The sequence below is a fragment of the Schistocerca serialis genome, chromosome 2, assembly GCF_023864345.2.
Source record: "Schistocerca serialis cubense isolate TAMUIC-IGC-003099 chromosome 2, iqSchSeri2.2, whole genome shotgun sequence".
Taxonomy (NCBI): Eukaryota; Metazoa; Arthropoda; class Insecta; order Orthoptera; family Acrididae; genus Schistocerca; species Schistocerca serialis.
Genome location: NC_064639.1, coordinates 853096833 through 853120892, shown reverse-complemented (window position 1 = coordinate 853120892; position 24060 = coordinate 853096833). Strand labels below are relative to the sequence as shown.

Sequence of the window (24060 nt, the reverse complement as noted above, 5' to 3'; positions counted from 1 at the left end):
AATGCTTTAATCTTATCTCCCACAGGCTATATACAGACACAGTTTCTGTGTGTGATAAGGTGCAAAATACCATTGATCATGGATTACCTGGTGAAAAAGGTGATGCTCTTGTTCAAAAGGAACTTCAGAAAGCAAGAAGTGCTTGGGAACAACTAGTAGAGGCAAAAAAATTGGTTGCTAAAGAGTCTTGACGTGTGACTTACAGAAAATGCTCTTAACATCAGTTCTGACATGTTCATGAGCTTATTACTCTCAAAAACTGTGAACTTACAATTTGTGTGTACTTGATTTGGGAATGGAAAAAGCCATCATGTTTGTGTGGCAAAAACGTTAGGCTTCCCGTGGATTTCAAGAGATAAAGTCTTGTTGCACTGACATTTATTAACAGTTTGCCACCAAACATCATGCATCTCACTGCATTTAATGACACTGCAGGAGGACAAAACAAAAGTCAATACATAGTGAAATTTTGGCTCTATGTAGTCAACAACACTCACATTCAGATCATTGTCTGTAAGTTTCTACGTTTTGGCCACTCGTTTAATGATTGTAGCAGAGACTTTGGAAGAATTGAGTGTGCTAGAAAAATTTCACAAAGGGGTATTTACATTCCTCGAGACTGGAGTAATGTAATCACCAATACATAAAGATATTTTGGGTGATAAGGATTTTATCACATTGGACATGGTTGAGCCATTCTGTGCAAAATCTGTAAAAGGAATTCAAAAAATGCAGTGTCTGCACTTCAAAAAAGATGAACCATGGACAGTGTCTTGTAAATGTATATTTTGAAGATTTTGAACTCTTCACCTACAGTATAAAGATAAATACATTGGAAGAAATGTTCAGATACTCTGAAGTCGTAACTTGCTGAACAACTCTGCCAAAAATTACGGCAAAAACGTACAAAGATTTACTGAACCTTCTGTCATTTGTGCCTCCTGGTCATCACTGATTCTGCACAGAACTCAATGCTGAAGTCCGTCCGCAAGAGGAAAGGAATCAACTAAGCTTGCGGAGGAAAACCATAAGAGAGAGAAACAACCATCGGTCTTTGTCAGTAGCATGTGCAGTGCATCATGAAGAACAGTCTATCTCAGAAGACGAAAATGACAATATGTTTGACAGCAATTCAGATTAAGAATGTAATAATACAAGAAGAATTTTAGGATTGATTCTATTACTTCATTTAATTTATTTTTTAAACCAAAAGAGAAATATCAGGAACTTACAGTTTATCTATAATTAGAAAAGAAATTTTTTTCTAGGGTTGTTTCGAACATTCAGTATTATTGTATTTAATGTGCATTATATATTATGATCCACATTAAAGTAAAACATTTGAAAAATCTTTTAATATTTCTTTGAGTTCATACCTTCCTAACTCTCGCTTGGAAGCAAAGTGGTACAAGCGAAGCCCATCATAAAATTATCAATGATCATTGTCAACTGACTAAAATATTTGCTACAGTAATATAAAGCATAAAAATACTAAACAATATCTTTAAATGATCTGCTATAAATTTTTCTATATTTGTTGTGGAATCAATTATGCAACCTCAAGTTTAAAGTTGATTATCTCAAAACTAACTTTTTGTCGCTTGTACCCCTTGGACACTCATATCCTCATTAACAGCAATAAGGCAGCACACACAGTTTAGTAACACTTGCTTACTTACTGGCGTGTGTTCTGTTAACCCATACTAGAGTCTTTATAAAAAAGATTGCAGCATTTTTTGTGAAACACTGGATATATACCATGACAAGAGCCATCCATGTCATTGAAACTTTAGGGGTGTGCGACACCACATGAAACTGACACTTGGGTAAACATTGCAACATGATTCACAATTAATAATTTCTCTTCTACAATGTCAAAAGAAAGAGAGGGGGATGCATGTCTATCATTACACCACACTACAATAATTAGATCTGAATACAGTGGGCAGTAAATAAGTTCGGACAGAATACAGGTCATGGATGTATATCCTACATAAGAATTGGAATACAATGTGTAATTTCTGTTGCTTATCTAACTTTGGTTCTGTGCATGTTATTTGTAAACTGAGATCTTTCTCTGAAGACTCATCCTTTAGAAAGATCAAGACTGAACACGGACTTGATGGGGAAAAAATTAATTGGCAGGGAATTAAAGTATTATCACTCAGAACACCTGGCCAATAGGGACATGTCTTGTATGAAGAAGAAAGAAGGAAAAAAGGAAAAGATGTGAGATAGACTGTAAGGCCAAAGGTAATACATTGGTAAGTGCTGTGTCAGCTTCACTTAAGAAATGATGAACAGAGCAAAAAGAGAAATATCAGGAACTTACAGTTTATCCATTCTTTCATTCAAGCATCTATCCATTTATGCATTCACACATCGTGTCCCATAGGTCTTATCATGTAAGAGAGCTTTTGTGGATGTGGAATGACCCTTATACATTGACAGAAGCAGCCACTGGAGGCTATTTCGGAAAAGTATACTAATCACAAATTGTGACTGCTGATTTCCCAAGTTAAGATGGCTATTTTTATATATATATATATATATATATATATATTTATATATATATATATATATATATATATATATATATATATATATATAAGTGACTCGGAAATAACAATATAAATAAACTATAATAAATAGGTAAAGAACAAACTGTTAAAAGTAGGGCCACGTACTGTGAAGAATAAATAAAAGTAAAATAAGATAGTATTCTGACAGATACCAGAGGAGGAACAGAAATGGAGTGTTAGGCTAACATGGGTCAAATCCAAGATTACAGCAAGTTTAGGATTTTTTGGAGCACAAACACATGTATCCAGAATTATGGAAAACTTGTGTTGAACTGGAGGGTCCAAATGGCCAATGTAGCATAGCAGGCACTTTGATCCTTCAAGCCATACTGAAAGCATTATCTCCAACTAGATAGTAGTTACCTCAAAGATCAACAATATGTATAAGTCCATTCCTATGTTTTGCCAATTTGATGTTTGTCACCTCCAAGTAGAAAACCATAAAATGAACACATCACTTGATAAATGACAAAAGTTGTTTTGTAAGTGTACTACCTTTAATTTTAAAACTTGTTTTGGTAACAGTGGAGTAGGTGATGGTGGGTGGAAGCTGTTCATCATGTTCAAATGCCTTAAAAACTGGGCTTATCCTGTAATCGCCAAAGCTAGAAGTGCTGTTATCTATTTTTAAGTATTTATGTTACTTACTTGCACATTCCATGGAGCATAATATTGTAAATTCTCATAATATTATGGAGAAAATCAGTTTTATAATTTGTTGCACAGCAGGGCCAACTCCTGGGTTGTGCACATAAACTTTTATAAGTTATTACTTGGCACAGACAGCAGAGAATCACGTTCGGCTCATACACTGTATCATAACTAGTATCTGGAGTAATCAAAGAGAGCAATGTTCCAGAAGGCAGGGTGCAGCTCATAATATATTTCCATTGGGAGCCAAACCATTATCAAGAACTGCAAACAACACAGTATGAAAGCACAAAGTGCATCATTTGCAAGCCTTGCAGTATGCAACTGTAATATGTAACTTCCAAGCTGAGCCACTACATGTCATCCTAGCACCGACAGAAATTGTGAAGGCAAGCAAAACTGGCAATAATTGATACACCATCGTGGGGGAAAGTTTGCTGATACCTGTGGATAATGAGGGCAAATGACTGCATCGCTGGCTATGATGACATTACGTCCATCTTAAATACAACCATTTCAGAAGCCTCAGTCTAAATGTGTAATCATCTTGTCTGCATTTCTGATTCCAATGAAATGACAGTCTCGCTAGTTACAGGGTAACTTGTTTGATGAATTGGGATGTGCTGCCAAGAGAAGACTTCACCTCTGAGACTACAGTCAGCCAGTTGTAGTGGAACTTATCCACTGCAAGACGCCACTGCTGTCTGTTCACTGCCATCGTTGAAGTAGAAACCAATGTATCTGGGCTTTCCCCTGGTTTAGACAATACCAAGTGACTGCAAACTACTGCCTACAATATGTTGGGTGAGACACTTTTGGGCAAAACCTACAATATGTTGGGCGAGACACCTGAGTGCAGGCCCCATGATATGCTGTTGGTACATATCCATCTTTGAGACTGCTGGGGTGGGCTACATGAGCTGCCAGTGGTCCACAGCAGGTTCGTGCCTACAGACTTCTTTCTGGCTACCTGACCGACATTGCCACTGGGTCCTGAAATGCACAGTGACTACAGCTAACAAAGCGCTGTTTCCGCATTCCTTCTCACACTCTAGTGTGCAAATCAGTATGTCTTCTGCCGTACCAGAGATGACAATCCATACTGTAAAATCACAAGTAATAAATATGTTTCCAGATGACATTGTTTCACTGGCATTTTAGAGCTTATGACAACCACCAACACCAGCTCCCGATCTCAGCCTCCTGCACAAATAACATCACCATCTCACCCACTCAGCCTCCCCACTCACACTCACTAAAAGTCCTGACCCAAGGGGTGACTGCTACAACTGGTGGTTAGAAGTGGACCACCAATGGACACTGCTACAATCAGTTTCTGATGTCGCCGTCATCACAGCAGCTTCAATCAGTGTGCAGCCGACATGGCCATTTTCATTATGTCATTCAGTGGGCATAGTGGCTTGTAAGAATGTTTATTTTAATCTGAAGGCAACGTGTATACAACCATGTTAACCTCCTGACTTGTCTGCTCTTAAGGGTAACTGTCATGAGTCGTATTTAACACCTTCAGGTTGTGTGTTTTGCAGTCTTTCTGGCCATGAGCTATGTGCATGAAGGCTGCACCAGCCAAGTGTTTCACTTGCCAATGATGGGGTTATTTGGATTGAGATTGTAGTGAATGTAGGTGGGCTATGATATGCTGTAAGAACTAGAGTAACTTGTGTATTTTGTAATCTGTAGTATAAACCTGACATGATTGCATTTTGTGTTTTGTATTTCTTTATTGTTTGGGCAGTAGTAGAATACACAAGATCCGGGTAGAAACATGTGCACTACTAGGTTGGCTGACTCTGTTGCTGCCATGGAGAAGATCATTAGGTTACAAGCAGTCCTTAAATAGGAAGCTGGGGAATTAGAATATTACAAAGAACAGGCAGAGGTAATGCATGCTGAGAAGCAAAAAGTACTAGGAAAACTTGAGGACGTGAGATCACCTTTTCCTGGCAAGGCAACAGAGGACATAACCATGTTTCTCAATGATGTCTGAGCTGCAGCTGAGTTGAGCTGTTGGTCTGATGAAATTTGCCTTCTTATGACCAGACTGCGGGTGACCGGAGAAGCTAAGGCATATGTTACTTACCATGAGACCTTGCAGGATGCGCAGACATTCAACAGCTAGCTGAGGGTTACAACAGTGGTATCATAAGTAAAACTGCAGTTGCTTCTTCAGAGGGAAATTAAATATGTTGACGCAGAAGCATAGCAAGTATGTTGGAAACCAATACAGTGCTACACTAAGAAGCCAAGAACCAGGCTCTTGATGTATTTGTACTTGATATTTCCACTGAAAAGTCATGTGGGGTTAAGAGAGAGAATTCATCTAATTTGGTCCCACCTATAAGAATTTCCACACAGCTGGAAGAGAGAGATATAGCAGTTAGGGGGCATGGTGACCTCCGTGGGTGTGCCTGAGTAATAAAATACCATAGGTGTGGTCATGAGTAACACATCTAACAACACTGTCATCAGTTGGAATACTACAAGTGGGAACGAATGGGTTATAAAGCATTGGAGCACAGGAGTACCTAAGAAACGGGAGAATTGCTATCAGCAAAATCATTTATTAAACACAAACGAGAATGTATCAGCCATCAGAAATCATTCCCAATAAAATGTAGTGCTGCTATTGGTGCCAAGTAATATCGGTTTTTAATAGATACAAGGATGTGTGTATCAGTTGTTGCACTAGATCTCTTGGGTAGAAACAGATGACAGTCTCTGCTTTACAGTTACTTGGAACAACACTGTTCAAGTTTAGCACAGGCGTTAAGACTTTTTTGAGCACATGGTGGTGTTGCCACTGGCTGGTGAAGGGTATTCTGCAGTTCTGGGCTTGATTTCATTATTAGACAGCAGGCTAAAATTCATATTTTGCAGCTTACAGTTGGGCTTGGAAGGACTTTGTTTCTGCTGGATGATATCACCGCAATGAAGGTAGTGTTGTTATCTGCACTGGGTACACTCGCACTAAAGGTGGGTTTCCTTGCTAACGTACCATCAGATACAGGGAATGTAGTTTGGGTCTCAGTGAGTACACACTTACTGTAGGAGAGTTATGTGTGTTTGAGTCACTTGAAGATAATGAGAGTTTGGATACAACACACTGTTTTGTATGCAGAAGCATAGCACAAATAAGTAACATGAATGGTGAATGTATGGTTCTGGTTAACGTAGATAATTTTGGTGTGGATGATGCCACTCTACAACAGGGCTTAAAGCTCACCACATTTGATGTTTTGCATGAAGAAGATAGAGATATGTCATGTACTGACCACACAAACAAGCATACTGTCAATGATTCTGCGTTATGTGACAATGAGTCATCTGGAGGGCAGTGATCGTAGAGCTGTGGAAGCACTCTTGTTACAGTTTAAGAATCTGTTTAATGCACAGTGCCCATTAGCCATGACACTGCTTACCCAACATCGCCTACTGACATGAAATAGAGCTGTGGTTTATAGGAAGCCTTATTGTGTATTCCTATGCAACTGCAACAACTCATGGAAGAATTCATCGACTGGCAGCTGGTAGAACACAATGATAGTCACTCATGGTCCTGGTCCTGAAATATTGTTTTTGTTGCAACTATAGATACTCGAATACTGACCACATATCCCTCCATATCTGCATCCAGTGATGTCTGTGGGCCGAGGGCGACGCAGTAGCCGGTCGGCACCATTGGGACTTCGTGACCTGTTCAAGCAGAGTTTAGTTTTACATACTTGAACATTCGAACTACCACTGACATCTATCCAATACCAAATATCAAGGAAATGCTCAATGACATAGGCAAATGCAAATACTACTCCACAATGAGCATGCAGAGTAATTACCACCTGATGGAGGTAGTGCCAATGCACCAACCACATTCGGAGATTGATAGATGCGGTTTTGTGTGGTCTAAAATCTAGAAAATGCATGGTAAATTTCAATGAGAGGCCACATTACTAGGGAAGAGGGTATATGGACTGATCCCCATTTAGTGTCAGTAATCTGAATTTCCAACCTCTCAAACAATGAAACAGTTACAGTCTTTTCTGTGGCTCTGTAACTATTGCTGAAAAATTGTCAAAAACTTTATGTAAACTGCTCAACCATTAAATCATTTCCTGAAAAGAGTTGCTATATCTGAATGGCCACTGGGACATGGTGTGCCTTTCAGACTTTGAAAAAAGCATGAAACAAAGACCCAGACTGGTGTTTTCTAATTTCGACAAAGAATTCACCCTTTCCTGTAATGCTAGCGATAGTGGTTTTGATTGCGGTCTCTGTCAGGAAATAGATGGTAAAGAGTGTCCTGTAGCATGTAACACTGAAAATGTAGATAAAATATCTTCTGCACCATCCAAAACTTTTCTCCGTTTAATATCCATTGATAACTTGTACTGTACTTCTGATTCTGAACCTGTAAGCTTTGTTACAGAAACTACATTTAATACATAATTGATGTAATAGTATATTTATTTCTGACAGTATGTAATCGATTGTAATTATAATGAAAATATTGTAAATTGCTGGGTAATAGCCAAGGGAACTTTATTTAAATGTATCAATAGCAATGATGAAATGGCTGTAGCTTTACTGTTGTTTATCTTTTGGTCTGGAGAGTCTCTGCTTGTTGCAAGCAAAGAGGAAGCAGAACAGCTTGAGTCATGAGAAAGTCCAGAAATGTTTGTTGGGCACTCCCACTGAGGCAGTTTGCAGCTATGATCGTGCCAATGTATGCTTACCAAAGTTGTTAACACGCAAGTATTGAGAGCACAGTAGTAGCAGACAGGTGGAGAAGCTGCAGTTCTGACTCGTGCCTGTCCAATAATTACCTGTGGCTCTGGAGACGGATCGAGGTTCTCAACGAGCAGCAACAGTGACAGCTCAGCATTGTTGTCAGCTACATTCTTCATCATCCATACAGCTACATCGTAAGACTGTTAAGTGGAAAATTATAAACTTATTTAGGCATTACCCAGAGGCATTTCTTTCGCAAAGTATCATTAACTTGAATAATAACCTGTAATAGTTTAAACTTGTTGGGCACCTGTGTTGTCATTGTCCTGACATTATTACCAAACGGAGTCCGTTTCCTTCCCAGGCAATCACTAAGTGTCATAAAATTATGAAAATTGACCAACTATTTATTGACAATTCTGTGTGTTTGCTAATTACCAGTTTCAGTCTAAAGTTTTTGCATCAGTAACTGTTCATTCTTTTATTGCATAACAGAGGCTTAACTAATTTGCAATTTTGAGTATTAACTTCATTTATTTAAAGTAACATAAAATTTCACTGGCAAAACTAATAACTAAAGATACAGCACTAATTAAGAGTGCACAATTTCACTTATTCTTATATTTCAAGTAAAATTAGCTGCTCATTTGCTTTCAGTTCAGTCTTTCAGTAATCAAAAGTAAATTGTTTGCTCTTCTCTAAATTTTGCGTTATGTTACACTGAGATTACTGACACTAATTTTTTCCATAGCAAAGCTTTAGTTGGATTTATTTAATCAGTAACTCCATTTAACTTTACTTTCAAAATTTAGTATTTCAGAATAAGTAACTGCAAACACAGTGCTTTCAGATTCATTTATTTTCTCATGAACTGTTGCACTGTGGAGAAGCCTGACAACCTTCTGTTGCCACACTAGTGGTTATTTGCATAAATTTCTTTGCCATTACCTTTCTTAAGATTCTGGAGATTCATTGCCCTAGCAGGCTGGCGACCATCCTATTATCCCCATTTTAGCTAATCAGTGTTTTCTTTTGCACAACACTTTCCTTCAACTAACTGGTGTTATTTTCCTTCAGTAACAATAGCCTCACATACTTTAAAATGTCATTAGGCAAATGCGATCAGGGTCATTTATAATGCAATCCAGTATGCTGATTAGGAAGAGGGAGGTTATAAGCATACACATCTAATTAGCTAAACAGAGTGGAACACAGTTTATCTACCATTGAGAAGGAAATGGTGGCAGTGATCTATGGGATCACTTACTTTCGATGTTATATATACAGGCAGAAATTCAAAGTTGTAACAGACCAGCTTCACTGAAATGGCTACTGGGTTTGAAGGATCCCTGTAGCAGGTTGACAAGATGTTCTCTTAAGTTGAGTGAGTTCGTCTATGAAATCATTCATAACACTGGGAAAAACATACAAACATGAACACTTTTTCTTAGCCCCAAGGTCATAGTGCTATAGGCGTTTGTGAAACGCGTGAGTGAGTGGCAGAGAGTGCAGATAAGTGACGCAGACTGTAAGGAATTCAGGTTGCATGTGCAGTTTATAATGCACAAGGGCTTATTATGCTAGTTAGCAAAATGTAGACTGTGCCTAATGGTTCCGTTTTTGCTGAGCAATGAAGAAATGCAACAGGCATCTGACCGTGTGTCGACAGGTCATGGTGGTTGAAGAGTGACAGAGAGAAGGGTAGCCAAAAAGTTTGGAGGCAGATGAGAAAATGTGATGTGGAGCAGTACGTTCAACGAACTGATGTTAACTACAAAAAATTTCATTTCTTAAAGACTGCCAGAGGTGTCAAAACCTTTTTAGAAATCAATAGTGTCATATATCAATGAGAAACTTTCAACTTTCAGCACAGATCAGCAGCATGCAGAGGAACTATGTCTCAAGTTTAAAAGAATAGTTGATGATGCACTGGATAGATATATACCCAGTACAACAGTTCCATGGTACACAGTCACTGTAAAGAAACTTGCAAAGAAACAGAGATTCCTGCATAATAGTTGTAAAGCAAATTGCAGTGCTATAGATAGAGAAATGCTGAATGAAAAACATCTGACTGTTAAGAGAAAAATGCATGATGCCTACAATGACTACCGTAGCAGAATGCTGTCAAATGATATTTCATGAAACTGTCCATCTTGATAGCTCAGTGGCCAGCACAGCAGAATGCCAGGCAAGGGGACTGGGTTTGTTCTCCACTTAGGGACTGGGTTTGTGTTATCTTCATCATCTTATCATCCTCAACAATATGCAGGTCACTGAAGTGGTGTCATCTAAAAAGACTTGCACCAGGTGACTGGTCTACCAGACGAGAGTCCCTCACCACATGAAATTTCATTTTCATTTCACAAAACCCAAAAAAATTATGGTCATATGTAAAGGCTGTTAGTGACACCAGAGTTAGTGTCCAGTGGCTAGTGAATGAGACAGGAACTGAAATTGATGGTAGCAAATCAAAAGCTGAAATGCTTAACTACATTTTCAAATTTTCCTTTGCAAAAGAAAACTCAGAACTGCCCCAATTTTGTCCCTGTGCCACTGAAAAGTGAAATATGTATTAGTGTCAGTGGTGTTGAGAAACATCTGTGGTCGTTAAAATTGAACAAAGCTCCAGGTCCCAATGGAATCCCTGTCAAATTATATACTGAATTTGCAGCTTAGTTTGCTCCCCTTCTAACTATAATCTATCATAGATTCCTCAAACAAAAAACTGTGCTCAGTTCTTGGAAAAAAGCACAAGTCATACCTGTCTACAAGAAGGATGGTAGAAGTTATCCACAAAAATAGAGTCCAATATTGCTGACATTGATTTGTTCTAGAATCTTAGAACATGTGCTGAGCTCAAGCATAATGAGGTATCTTGAACAGAATGATCTGCTCAATGCCAACTAGCATTTATTCCAAAAACCCAACTTGCACTTTTCTCACATGACATACTGAAAGCTTTGTATTGAGGCAGGCAGGTAGATGCAGTACTTCTTAATTTCCAAAAAGCATTTGACTCAGTACCACACCTATGCTTATTTTCAAAAGTACATAATATGGGTTATCAAGTGAAATTTTTTACTGGGTTGACGACTTTTTGGTAGGGAAGATGCAGCATCTTATCTTGGATGGAGAGTCATCATCAGATGTAGAAGTAACTTCAGGTGTGCCCCAGGAAAATGTGTTGGGATCCTTGCTGTTCATGTTGTATATTAACGACATTGCAGATAATATTAATAGTAATCTCAGACTTTATGCAGATGATGCAGTTATCTATAATGAAGTACTGCCTGAAAGAAGCTGCATAAATATTTAGCCAGATATTGGTAAGATTTCAGAGTTGTGCAAAGAGTGGTAACTTGCTTTAAATATTTAGAAATGTAAAATTGTGCACTTCACAAAATAAAAAAATTTAGTATTCTATACTACCAATGAGTCACAGTTGGAATCGACCAGCTCCTACAAGTACCTGGATGACAACACATTGTACTGATATGAAATCAAATGATTACATAGCCTCAGTCAAGGGTAAAGCAGGTGTTACACTTCAGCTTACTGATAAAATACTGGGGAAGTGCAATCAGTCTACAAGGAGACTGCTTCAAATCACTCATATGAATGGTTCTGGAATATTGCTCAAGTGTGTGGAATCCATACCAAATAAGACTAACAGGGGATATTGCATGTATACAGAAAAGGGCAGCACGAATGGTCACAGGTTTGTTTCATCATTCTGTACGTGATTGGAACAGGAAGAAACCCTAATAACCAGTACAATGGAACACACCCTCTGCCATATACCTCACAGTGGTTTGCAGAGTATATGTAGATTTCTGGGTTTTATATCGATGACAGCTGTTAATGACTAGCAGGATAGTATTGTTGCTTCATCATTAGTGAATAACTGGATTTTTAAATTTGGTATACCAGAAACTTTACTGACTGATCAGGATATGAACTTCTTGTCTGATTTTAAGAAACACCTGTGCCATATAATTTGCATTCACAAGTTACGGACAAGTCCCTTCCAACAGCAAGCAAACGGGCAAATGGAATGGATTCATAGAACAATTTCAAAGGTGATGGGTCATTATGTTAACAGCCAACATAAGATTAAGACACACACCTCCAGTTTATAGTTGGCATGTACAGTGCCAAGGTCACTCACCACATAAGGATGTCTACAGAAGATAAATAACATCTCCCTTCAACATAGCTACTGAGAGGTAAACTTGATGCAATACAATGACATACAGAGGGGTTGGAACCTCAAACACATTTTTAGAAAGTAGGTACCCACTGGTTTTACTCAGTTTTTATGCCACAGACTAATCATCAACTGTTGTGAAGTTGGGAAATCTAGGGGCATGGAAAAGGATGGAACTTCAGGGTAGCGGTATGTTTATTAATGGCTTGATGGGTGCTGTAGCATGGATGAACTATTGGTTCTAACAACCGTTACTGGTGAGACCATGATCAGTATATCAACAACGATGTTTTACTGGCCAGAAAATCATTTGAATACCAAACCTATCCAAAATCTAATATTTCTTAATGACACTTTACATATGGAAATCCTACACTCAACAGATGAACTTATTGCATCAGAAAAGGGGTGTATTACTACAGAACAGATATTCAAATGCATCCAACATTTCTGAGAAAAACTGCATCAGACGATTGTCACTATAAGTGTTCCTGTGACTTGCATAGCCATGTTTCTTATATCAACTTATACACTCTACCTACATTGGAGGCATAAATCTGCGAATCCTCCAGACCTACCTTTGCACCAGTTCCCCATAGAATGGCTTAACACCGTTGCTAAGAAGTATGAACTGAAACCAGTGGTACCAATACTTGCAATTAAATTATAACATGTAGAATAGAAAGATATTGACCATGTTAGGGAGTAAAACCGAGATTTAAGTGGGGACAAATAATGTAACTCACTCTCATGAGGATCGCATAGTATAAACCATACATGTAAAATGAAGTTGTCTAGGGCAACATAACAGTAAAATATAAGATGAATTTATTGAAGAAGACAGAATTGTTGAACAGCAAGTCCAACTTCTACAATGTGCATATAACTTTTTAAAGTTATTATTTGGTACAAATGGCAGAGAATCAGAACCAGCTCGTACCGTGTGTCATAACTGGTATCTGGAGCATGCAAAGAGTGCATTGTTGTAGAAGATACAATGCTGCTCACAATTCATTTCCACACTGAGCTGGGTCATAATCAAGAAGTGCAAACAATGCAGTATGATAGCACCTATTGCATTATTCTGCAAGCCTTGCAATATGCAGCTGTAACTTGTAACCTCAACACTCAACCTCTTCACAGCTTCCTAGCACTCACAGAAAGTGTGAAGGCAAAGGGAATCAACAATAATTGATACACAACAGTGGGAAGAAGCCCACTGACACCTCCAGATAATGAGGGAAAACGACTGCTTTGCTGGCTTCGATGAAATCCTGTCCAGCTTAAATACGAATGTTTCAGAAGCCTCAGTTTCACTGTGTGGTCATCCCGTCTGCATCTCTGATTTCGACAAATGATAGTCTCACTAGTTAGAGGATAACTTGGTTGACGAATCATGATGTGCTGCCTGCTGCCAAGACAAGACTTCACCTCCGACACCACAGTCAGCCAGCTGTAGTGGGAGTTAGCTGCTGCAAGCTGCCACTGCTGTGTGGTCACTGCCTTGATTGAAGAAGATGTGGACGAATCTTGACTTTCCCCTGGTGAAAGGCCATAACAAGTAATTGTAAACTACTGCCTGCAACCTGTTGGGTGAGATACCTGTGGGCTGCCTCCTTGGCTGTATTCTGTGTAGCTTATTTGGGTCCTGGGCTTCCACCTTCGTGACAGCCACCATCTGTGATATGCTGATGGCACACATTTAAGCACATGTCCATCTTCTAAGAGTGCTGAGGCAGGTTGCACTAGCTGCCAGTGAGCCACAATGAGTTTGCTCCTGCAGATTCTTGTCCCAGCTACCAGCATGACGTTGCTGTTGGGTCCTGACCTACCTGATGGCCACAGCTGACAAAGTGCTGTCTCTACATTCCTTGTCACACTTGAGTGTGTGAATCAACATGCTTTTGTCATGCTGGAGAAGCCAATACCTATCATAAAATCACAAGTAGTAAATATGATTCCAGACACCAGTGTTTCACTTATGACTTATACCATATGACAACCACTCACACCAGCTCCTGAGCTCAGCCTCCTGCACCAATAACACCACCACTTTACCAGCTCAGCATCCACATCTACTAAAAATTCTGACCCAAGGGGTGACCACTACAATTTGTAGCACATATATTCAGAGGAAAATATGGTAACATGTTGACTTTTTACATGACTTCCAAAGTTTTTTTATTATTTTTATTTATAAGGAAATAGTGGCTTATACATAAATAGATTCAGGGGCTATTGGCAGTATGTACAGCTGTTTAAAGAGCTGTCTTCAAGACATTCTAGAATGGCAACACATATTATCTTTATTAAATACTGCCATGCAAGAAATATTTTTTTTCCTCAGTGACAAGTTACCCCAGAATACCGTATCATAGGATACTAGTAAATGAAAGTAGAAAATGTAAGTGTACTATTTTACAATTTCAACTCCAAAATGTAAACGTAACATGTAAGTTGCAAAGAACATGCATTTAAGACCTGTAATACATGACTTCCAGTTCAAATACTTATCAATATAAACACTTAAGAATTTCGAATATTCTATTTCATTTATTGATTCATCCTCATAAATTATTTTAATGCTGTCATGAGGTCTTGTACAGTACTTCTTTGTGTATATTGTGTTTTACCTAAATTTTGTGACAGTCCATTTGCAGAGAACCATTATTAATTCTCAGTGAAATAGTATTTACATTTTCAGGTCATAATTGGGCTTGATTACAGTACCTGGAATGTCAACAAAGTGAACTATTTCTGCTTCACTAATATACAACAAAAACACATGAAGTGGTACATCTGTAGACATTCTATGGTACATTCTAAAGATTCTATTTCCCACTTTCTAAAGATTCTGTTTCACCATATACAATTTCTGATTTTCTAAAGTGACAAGCAGAATCCTTCCACTTAGATAGATGAAAACCATTTACTAGCAAGATTTCTGATACATAATATTTCAGCTTCCCTATGAGAGTACTATGTACTGCCCAATCAAATGCTTTTAACAAGTCATGGAAAATATCAGTTGGCAATATTTCATCATTTAAATTTTGTGTAACCTGATTTGTGAATTGAAAAATTAACACGTTCTGTGGAGGGAGACCCTTTTGAAATATGTGTGTTATAGTTCATGCATACATATTTTTTCCAGTACCTTCAAGGAGGAAGTAAGCAGGAGGCTGGTTAATAGTCCTTCATATCTGCATTGTGCCTTTGTTGTAAAGTGGTCTGACCATAGCATATCTCAGTCAGTCTGAAAATACCCCCTGTGACAGGGACATGTTGCACACATGACTGAATACATATATGTATGTGAAGAAGAGGAATTTAGTATTTTAGCTGACATACTGTCAACTCTGTAAGAGTGTTTTGTTTTGATGGAGGTAATTACATTCTTAATGTCTTTGGCAGAGTGTATTTTGTCAGTATGTATGAGGCATTGCTTCTGGCTTACATTCTATTACTTTATCCATTGAAATGTTCATGACAATCTTCTGACCCGCTTCAAGATAATGATTTTTAAATACATTGGGCTACCTGCCTGTTATCATTTAGTAAATGGCTGTTTCCTGCAGTGACATATTTTGTGACTGATTTTCATGTTTCTCTTTCAACTATTGGCCATAGAGATTGAATTTCAGTATCTGATTTCAGGCATTGTACAGAGAGTTTTTGATTTTTGTATGACTTGTAATATGTAATCAATGACCAATTCTGTAGTCAAATGGTTAACATTGCTGACTTTGGTGAAGAATGACATGGGTTTGATTCCCAGTACCCTCTCAGATTTTTTCTGAGGAGGGATGCCTTGTTATGAGTCCGCTCACCTCTTTTGAGCCCAAATGACGAGCTGCTTGAATATAGAAGCAGTGGCATCATCAGGGTTCATCTACTGGCAATAACAGTTGGAGGGATTGATGACATACTGATTAAATGTCTCAAAATCATAGATTGCTCTTCACATTGCCTTGCAAGCAGCAGATGCTCAGTCAGTACAGGCCTAGTGCCTAATCTTTGAGTGGTGTGGTGTGTGTAATCAGTCCTACCTCTCTGTTGGTCCTAACCATTTTAAATCGTTTCCTTTTCCTAGTACATGACATGTGAATTTTGTGAACTGTGTTTTATTCATCTTATGATGTACATTTGCAATCTTTTTGGTTTGCATACGGAAGACACGTCAAAAATTTATAATAAAGTTACAATGATTTTTACATTGTTAAATAATAGCACTACAATAAATAATAACACTATAAGGATATTTCTTGGAATATGTAACTCATTGTATGCAGCTCACATTTCCAGTTTGTCCTGCATGAATTCATCCACTGAATAATAACACCTCAATGTCAGTACCTCATACAGCTTTCGTTTAAGTGAACCTAAATTCATCTGCATCAACTTGTTCCCTTATAATTTAATACAAATTTTCGTTCTCATGTGTTGAGGTCCCTGGGCATACAGTCTGAGGTGGTGGGTGGGGAGCATAAAATTTTCTTTGTTTCTAGTATCATGTGAATGGACAAAATGGTTTCAGTCAAATAATTCATGTCTGGTGTACAAAAACATAATAATATCATATACACTCCTGGAAATTGAAATAAGAACACCGTGAATTCATTGTCCCAGGAAGGGGAAACTTTATTGACACATTCCTGGGGTCAGAAACATCACATGATCACACTGACAGAACCACAGGCACATAGACACAGGTAACAGAGCATGCACAATGTCGGCACTAGTACAGTGTATATCCACCTTTCGCAGCAATGCAGGCTGCTATTCTCCCATGGAGACAATCGTAGAGATGCTGGATGTAGTCCTGTGGAACGGCTTGCCATGCCATTTCCACCTGGCGCCTCAGTTGGACCAGCGTTCGTGCTGGACGTGCAGACCGCGTGAGACGACGCTTCATCCAGTCCCAAACATGCTCAATGGGGGACAGATCCGGAGATCTTGCTGGCCAGGGTAGTTGACTTACACCTTCTAGAGCACGTTGGGTGGCACGGGATACATGCACACGTGCATTGTCCTGTTGGAACAGCACATTCTCTTGCCGGTCTAGGAATGGTAGAACGATGGGTTCGATGACGGTTTGGATGTACCGTGCACTATTCTGTGTCCCCTCGACGATCACCAGTGGTGTACGGCCAGTGTAGGAGATCACTCCCCACACCATGATGCCGGGTGTTGGCCCTGTGTGCCTCGGTCGTATGCAGTCCTGATTGTGGCGCTCACCTGCACGGCGCCAAACACGCATACGACCATCATTGGCACCAAGGCAGAAGCGACTCTCATCGCTGAAGATGACACGTCTCCATTCGTCCCTCCATTCACGCCTGTCGCGACACCACTGGAGGCGGGCTGCACGATGTTGGGGCGTGAGCGGAAGACGGCCTAACGGTGTGCGGGACCGTAGCCCAGCTTCATGGAGACGGTTGCGAATGGTCCTCGCCGATACCTCAGGAGCAACAGTGTCCCTAATTTGCTGGGAAGTGGCGGTGCGGTCCCCTACGGCACTGCGTAGGATCCTACGGTCTTGGCGTGCATCCGTGCGTCGCTGCGGTCCGGTCCCAGGTCGACGGGCACGTGCACCTTCCGCCGACCACTGGCGACAACATCGATGTACTGTGGAGACCTCATGCCCCACGTGTTGAGCAATTCGGCGGTACCTCCACCCGGCCTCCCGCATGCCCACTATACGCCCTCGCTCAAAGTCCGTCAACTGCACATACGGTTCACGTCCACGCTGTCGCGGCATGCTACCAGTGTTAAAGACTGCGATGGAGCTCCATATGCCACGGCAAACTGGCTGACACTGACGGCGGCGGTGCACAAATGCTGCGCAGCTAGCGCCATTCGACGGGCAACACCGCGGTCCCTGGTGTGTCCGCTGTGCCGCGCGTGTGATCATTGCTTGTACAGCCCTCTCGCAGTGTCCGGAGCAAGTATGGTGGGTCTGACACACCGGTGTCAATGTGTTCTTTTTTCCATTTCCAGGAGTGTATGTACAAGGATGGCAGAGTTCATATTTTAAGTTTTCTAAATAATGGTCGACATGGTTCTTTGTGGTTTCCAGTGCACATATTTTGAGTTATTTTTTTCTGTATTTTTAGTATCCGCACTATGTTTGTTGAGTTACCCAAAAAACAATACCATACCTAATAATGGATTCAAAGTAGCTTGCAGATGCTACTTTTTGTGTGTCCATGTCAGTTGCAGTTAATAATATATGCATTGCAAATGCAAAGCTGCTCAGTTTGTTTGCTAGATATCCAATGTGTGCCTGCCAGCTCAAATTTTTGTCTACATTTAAACCTAAGAAATTGACTGAGTCAATTTCTTCTATAGCTTGGTTGTTGTGTACAGTCTTAATCTGCTCTCATTTTGACTGTTTGGTTTTGAACTGCGTCATGTGAGTCTTAGACATGCTTAGATTCAACCCATTTAGCTGAAACCAAGTTTCTAAGGTACTGAGGGTTTTGATCACAGATTTGGGAATTTTCTCCAAATCCTGATCTTCACCTAAGACAGAAGTATCATCTGTGAACAGAACTGATGGGGCACTGATACTTAATGGTAAGTCATTAACATAGAAGAGAAATAGGACTGGGCCTAATATGGAGCCTTCTGGAACACCCTGAGATATTATTATTATTATTAATATTATTATTATTATTTTCCAGTCAGAAAAATAATATGCACCATTTGAAGAGATGCTAACTCTTTGCTTTCTGTCTGATAAGTAGGATTTAAGCCATTGTAGGGCACTGCTGCTAATGCCATACTTTTCAAGTTTGTAAACAAGCAATGCACAATTTACAGAATCAAACGCCTTTGTGAGGTCGCAGAAAATTCATGCTGTCTTATTTCTCTTGTCTAATGATGTACGTATTTTCTCAATGAAACTGTTTACTGCATATATGGTGTTTTTCCCCTGCTGAAAACCAAACTGATTGTTTAGAACAGCAAAATATTTTGCAATGAAGTTTTGGATTTGTGCAACAGCAAGTTTTTCAGATATTTTAGATAGGACTGGGAGAATCAAGATGGGACGATAATTCCCATGATCTCTCTTGATACCCTCCTGAAGAGTGGTTTGACTTCAGCATATTTCAGTACCTCTGGGAAACAGCCGTCTTCAAAACACTGATTTATTATTTGAGCCTCGTGGGTTTGCAGTTCTGTTGTGTACCACTTTAATAACTTTGGTGGGTGTTCCATTCCAACCTGCAGACTTTTTATTTCTTACTGCTAGACTAGCATTATCTACATCCTCCACAGAAATTTTTTTTTCAGAGTTTTCACCTAGGCCAAAGGGCTTTACTTTGTTGTGACAATCTGTTACATCTACATCAGACTTTCCTACATTTATAAAGAATTCATTAAAGTACTCTGGTATCTGAGTTGGACTTAAAATAGTAGTTCTTTCAATGTCAATTTGAAATTTATTGGTTACAGGCTTTAACACCTAACTCAGATTTAATGATTGACCACACAGCCTTTGTCTTATTTTTGTGATTTAAAATCAGTCTGTTATTTGCCAGTCGTTTTGCTGCCCTGACAGCTCTTTTAAATATGGTTTTATAGAGTCTAACATATTTAACGAAATCAATAACTTTATTGTATTTTAGTTCTCTTGCAATTGCCTTTTACTTACACAGGAAATTTTTATGCCCTGGGTAATCCACTTTAATTTATTTGTTATTTTATTGCTGCAGAGTCTAGGTGGAAATGTTTATTTAAAGAAACCAAGAAAACTATTTAGGAAATTCTCAAATTCTCAGCCAATCACACGCTGACCGAGCCCTCTCCAGGATGACAACGTGACCCAATGGCCCCAATGCAAAGAGGATATAAGCATCACGCTCGACTGATCGCAGCCCAGTTCAAGAGTGGCTTCAAGCCTAGTCATTACGCTTGTACTATGTAGCGTTGTCTATACTGAAGAAACTTGTTTATTTCATATGTTTCCCTTTGCTTGCAACACATCTGTGTAATCACAAAGTTAAATATTGTAATCTTTTCCTTCTATAATAAAACTCATCAATACAATTTGTTTGAATGTTGTCTAGTGATTCGAGAAAACAGGTGTCCTATGCACCCTATCTTTGATGACTAGGCTGGATTTAACATAACTAACTTTCAGATGCTGCCCATGGATTGGAGTTACATGGCCTTTGCATGGTAGCTGTTTAAATGACTTTTTGTCAACACTGTTTTATTGGCTAAATCAATATCTACCGTCGCAGAGTGAAGGGGCAGACAACCTGAAACCAGTCCAGGCAGGTGGACAGATTGTTTAAAGGAAAAAGAGAGAGCAATCTACCCCACCCCATATAGTGCATTGGCCAGGTAAATAAAGTTAAGTGTTGAATGAACTTCAAAAGCAGCAGTGCAAAACCCATGTTAGGAAAACCAATGTGTGTTCAAATTAACTTAGAAACCAAAGTGATAGGAGGAGGGCTTAAATCCAGTGCAGAACTGTGAACAATATTAGCGGAGGTTCAGGACTGAGCAGGCAGAGAGGGCAGAGAACTTCAGGAATGACAACAATACCAGCAGGGAGCAGTGTCAGTAGCAGATTGGCACAAGGAGCAGTTGGCAGCCATGGACAGTGCCGCGCAGTCCCAGAAACTGGATTGGAGTTGACAGCCTTTGGAGGATGGATTCACAGTAGCATTTTGACATGTTGGCAATGTGGAGAAAAAGCTAAGTAGTGTTTTCCTTCATTTGGTGTGTGTGTGTGTGTGTGTGTGTGTGTGTGTGTGTGTGTGTGTGTGTGTGTGTGTGTGTGTGTGTGTGTGTGTAAAGAAACTTGTGAATATAGAGAAAAGTGATAAGCCTGTAATAAGTGAAAGGAGGAAGGGTGTAGATTTTAATGATGCAGTACATGCAGATAATAATATAAGAAGAAATTTTAGTTTTGATGTGTCTCAGATTAATGACAGTGATTATCCAAATTCAGTATCTAACATGGGGGAAGCCATAAAGGAAATAAAAAGTGAATCATATTTCGAAGTTGATGAGAAAAATAAAAATACTCCTGTTCAAGAAATAAGTAGGAATCAGGTAGCTGGTCCTAATGTTAAATTAGTACTATTTATGGTCACTGAAGTGAAAATAGAGCCGGCATTGGGGGCTGATGAGCAGAATGTTTGCATTGCGACTATCTTCCAAAACATTATGATACAGATGGGGGTATTAATATTAAAATAAATTAACTTTGGTCTGAAATGAATAGCAATATGAATACAAAGATAAGTGGACTGGGCAATGAAATGGACAGTAAAATAAGTGGATTAGCTTCTCAGATTAATCAGGGGTTTATAAACCAGTCAGAAGAGTTTGATAACAAATTGAAAATTTTTAAAGAGGAAATTCAGAAGGAAAAGGGTCACAGAATTTCAGGCTTAAGTGATTCTTTAAAAAAGGCAATAGCCCAGCTTCACGGAAGCATGAGAGGTCAAATTTACCATGTAAAACAAGAATGCAAGAATGATGTTGTAACAGTAAAAGGTGAACAAACTACTCATACAAAGCAAGTTGCTGAAGATTTTAAACAGCTAGTACTGATTTGACCAAAGTACAGGCCAAGTAGGTCATGGTGAAAAACAGTGTAATGAGGATCATAAAACTCTGGCTACTAAAATTAAGGAGGAAAGCGATAACTGTAAAATGTTTGGAGGGTAAGTGTGTTCAAAAATAACTGATTTAGAAACTAACTTATTCCAATTTAGAGCAGCAGTAAATGTGAACCTACAAGAGCATGACATTAGGCTAACCAACGTAGAATAGAGAATTAGTAACAGTAGTGCTCATGTAATAATAAATAGTGTTGCAGAATCATCTGAAATTGCCTATGTTAATGACAGACAGTTTTTGAGATTTTATGCCAGTAAAACTGTGATCCCAAAGAGTTCTGGAGTGATTTTGAGAATGTGTTGCCTACGTTATGGCAGGACAAACAGAAAATAGGCTTTGTGGTATTTAATATTATGGGAGAAGCTCGTGTTTGGGAAAATTTAGCTGTAGACAAGTAAGACAACATGGAAAGTTTTAAACAGGCTTTCTTTGAGGAATACTGGAGGAAAAGAAAACAAAACCTACAGTGAAGAATTTTAATGTCAATTCAGTGCCACATAAAAGTGAAATATGTATATTAGGAGATAGCCACGCCAAAGGAGTAGCCAGTATAGTGATAGCTATGCAATCGCATTACAAAATTACAAGTGTTGTAAAATCAGGTGCTACTCTTGGCAATATTGTGAAAAACTGTGAACAGTTAACAAAAAGATCCTCTGTCAGTGTCATAATATGTGTGCTCCCTGCCGCCGTTGGATAAGCAGCTGCAGCAGCAAGTCGTATACTCCTAGCTCACTCATTTGTTACATAGTTTAATTCTTAATTTCTTTGCGTGTTTTTGGTACTTGCATTGTTTAATTCATAAATTTCGGGCGTATTATAGTATTTGAGAGTTGTAGCATCGTGTTTTAGTACCTGAATAGTGTAAATTCGCATAGTCGTTTGTCTTCTGTTTTTGTTTCGAACGGCCAGTGTCGGTTGGTCACAGTCAGTGTGCTCCCTGCCGCCATTGGATAAGCAGCTGCAGCAGCAAGTCGTATACTCCTAGCCCACTCATTTGTTACATAGTTTAATTCTTAATTTCTTTGCGTGTTTTTGGTACTTGCATTGTTTAATTCATAAATTTCGGGCGTATTATAGTATTTGAGAGTTGTAGCATCGCGTTTTAGTACCTGAATAGTGTAAATTCGCATAGTCGTTTGTCTTCTGTTTTTGTTTCGAACGGCCAGTGTCGGTTGGTCACAGTCAGTGTGCTCCCTGCCGCCGTTGGATAAGCAGCTGCAGCAGCAAGTCGTATACTCCTAGCTCACTCATTTGTTACATAGTTTAATTCTTAATTTCTTTGCGTGTTTTTGGTACTTGCAGTGTTTAATTCATAAATTTTGGGCGTATTATAGTATTTGAGAGTTGCAGCATTGCGTTTTAGTACCTGAATAGTGTAAATTCGCGTAGTTGTTTGTCTTCTGTTTTTGTTTTGAACGGCCAGTGTCGGTTGGTCACAGTCAGTGTGCTATCTGCCGCCGTTGGATAAGCAGCAGCAAGTCGTATACTCCTAGCTCACTCATTTGTTACATAGTTTAATTCTTAATTTCTTTGCGTGTTTTTGGTACTTGCATTGTTTAATTCATAAATTTCGGGCGTATTATAGTATTTGAGAGTTGTAGCATTGCGTTTTAGTACCTGAATAGTGTAAAATCGCGTAGTCTCCTTCCGCCGCCGAGCAGTGTGTCAGCAGTGCACAAGTAGCAGCATTACTGCATTTACTAGGCAATCTTGTATTTTAATAACCGTTTAAATTTTGTGTCGATTTGTTTGTGCTCTCTGTAGATTAGTTCAGACGTTCTTTGCACAACACTTTTTAGCATGGATAGGGACTGCAACTGCTGTGTTCGGATGCAGCCTGAGTTGGCATCCCTTCGCTCCCAGCTTCAGGCAGTGTTGGCTTCAGTCACACAGCTTGAGGCTGTTGCCAATGGGCATCACTGTGGGGGTCCGGATGGGGGTTTGTCGGGGACGGCCAGCTCGTCCCACGCATCCCCCGATCGGACTACGGCTGTGGTTGCCTGAGATACTGCCCGTATTGAGGCTGATCCCTCACCTGTGGTAGAGTGGGAGGTCGTCTCAAGGTGTAGCAGGGGGCGAAAGACATTCCGGAGGGCTGAACAGAAGGCCTCTCCAGTTTGTCTGATGAACCGGTTTCAGGTTCTGTCTCAGGCTGATACTGATCTTCAGCCTGACATGGCTGCTTGTCCTGTTCCAGAGGTTGCCCTCAGTCTGCAAGATCTG

General features: G+C 39.5%; 1 protein-coding gene across 2 annotated transcripts in view; it reads left to right on the top strand.

Annotated features, from left to right (window-relative positions):
* LOC126458145 (uncharacterized) overlaps nt 1–20073 on the top strand; it is an 85969-nt gene extending 65896 nt beyond the window's left edge. Inside the window, exon 3 of one of the 2 annotated variants that reach the window (XM_050094999.1) lies at nt 19977–20073. In XM_050094999.1, coding sequence (XP_049950956.1) covers nt 19977–20019 — 43 coding nt within the window. In that variant the 3' untranslated portion in view covers nt 20020–20073. Of the gene's footprint in view, nt 1–19910 lie in introns of both variants that reach the window. The other variant, XM_050095000.1, reaches the window with a different exon arrangement.
* Nucleotides 20074–24060: the final 3987 nt, after the last annotated feature.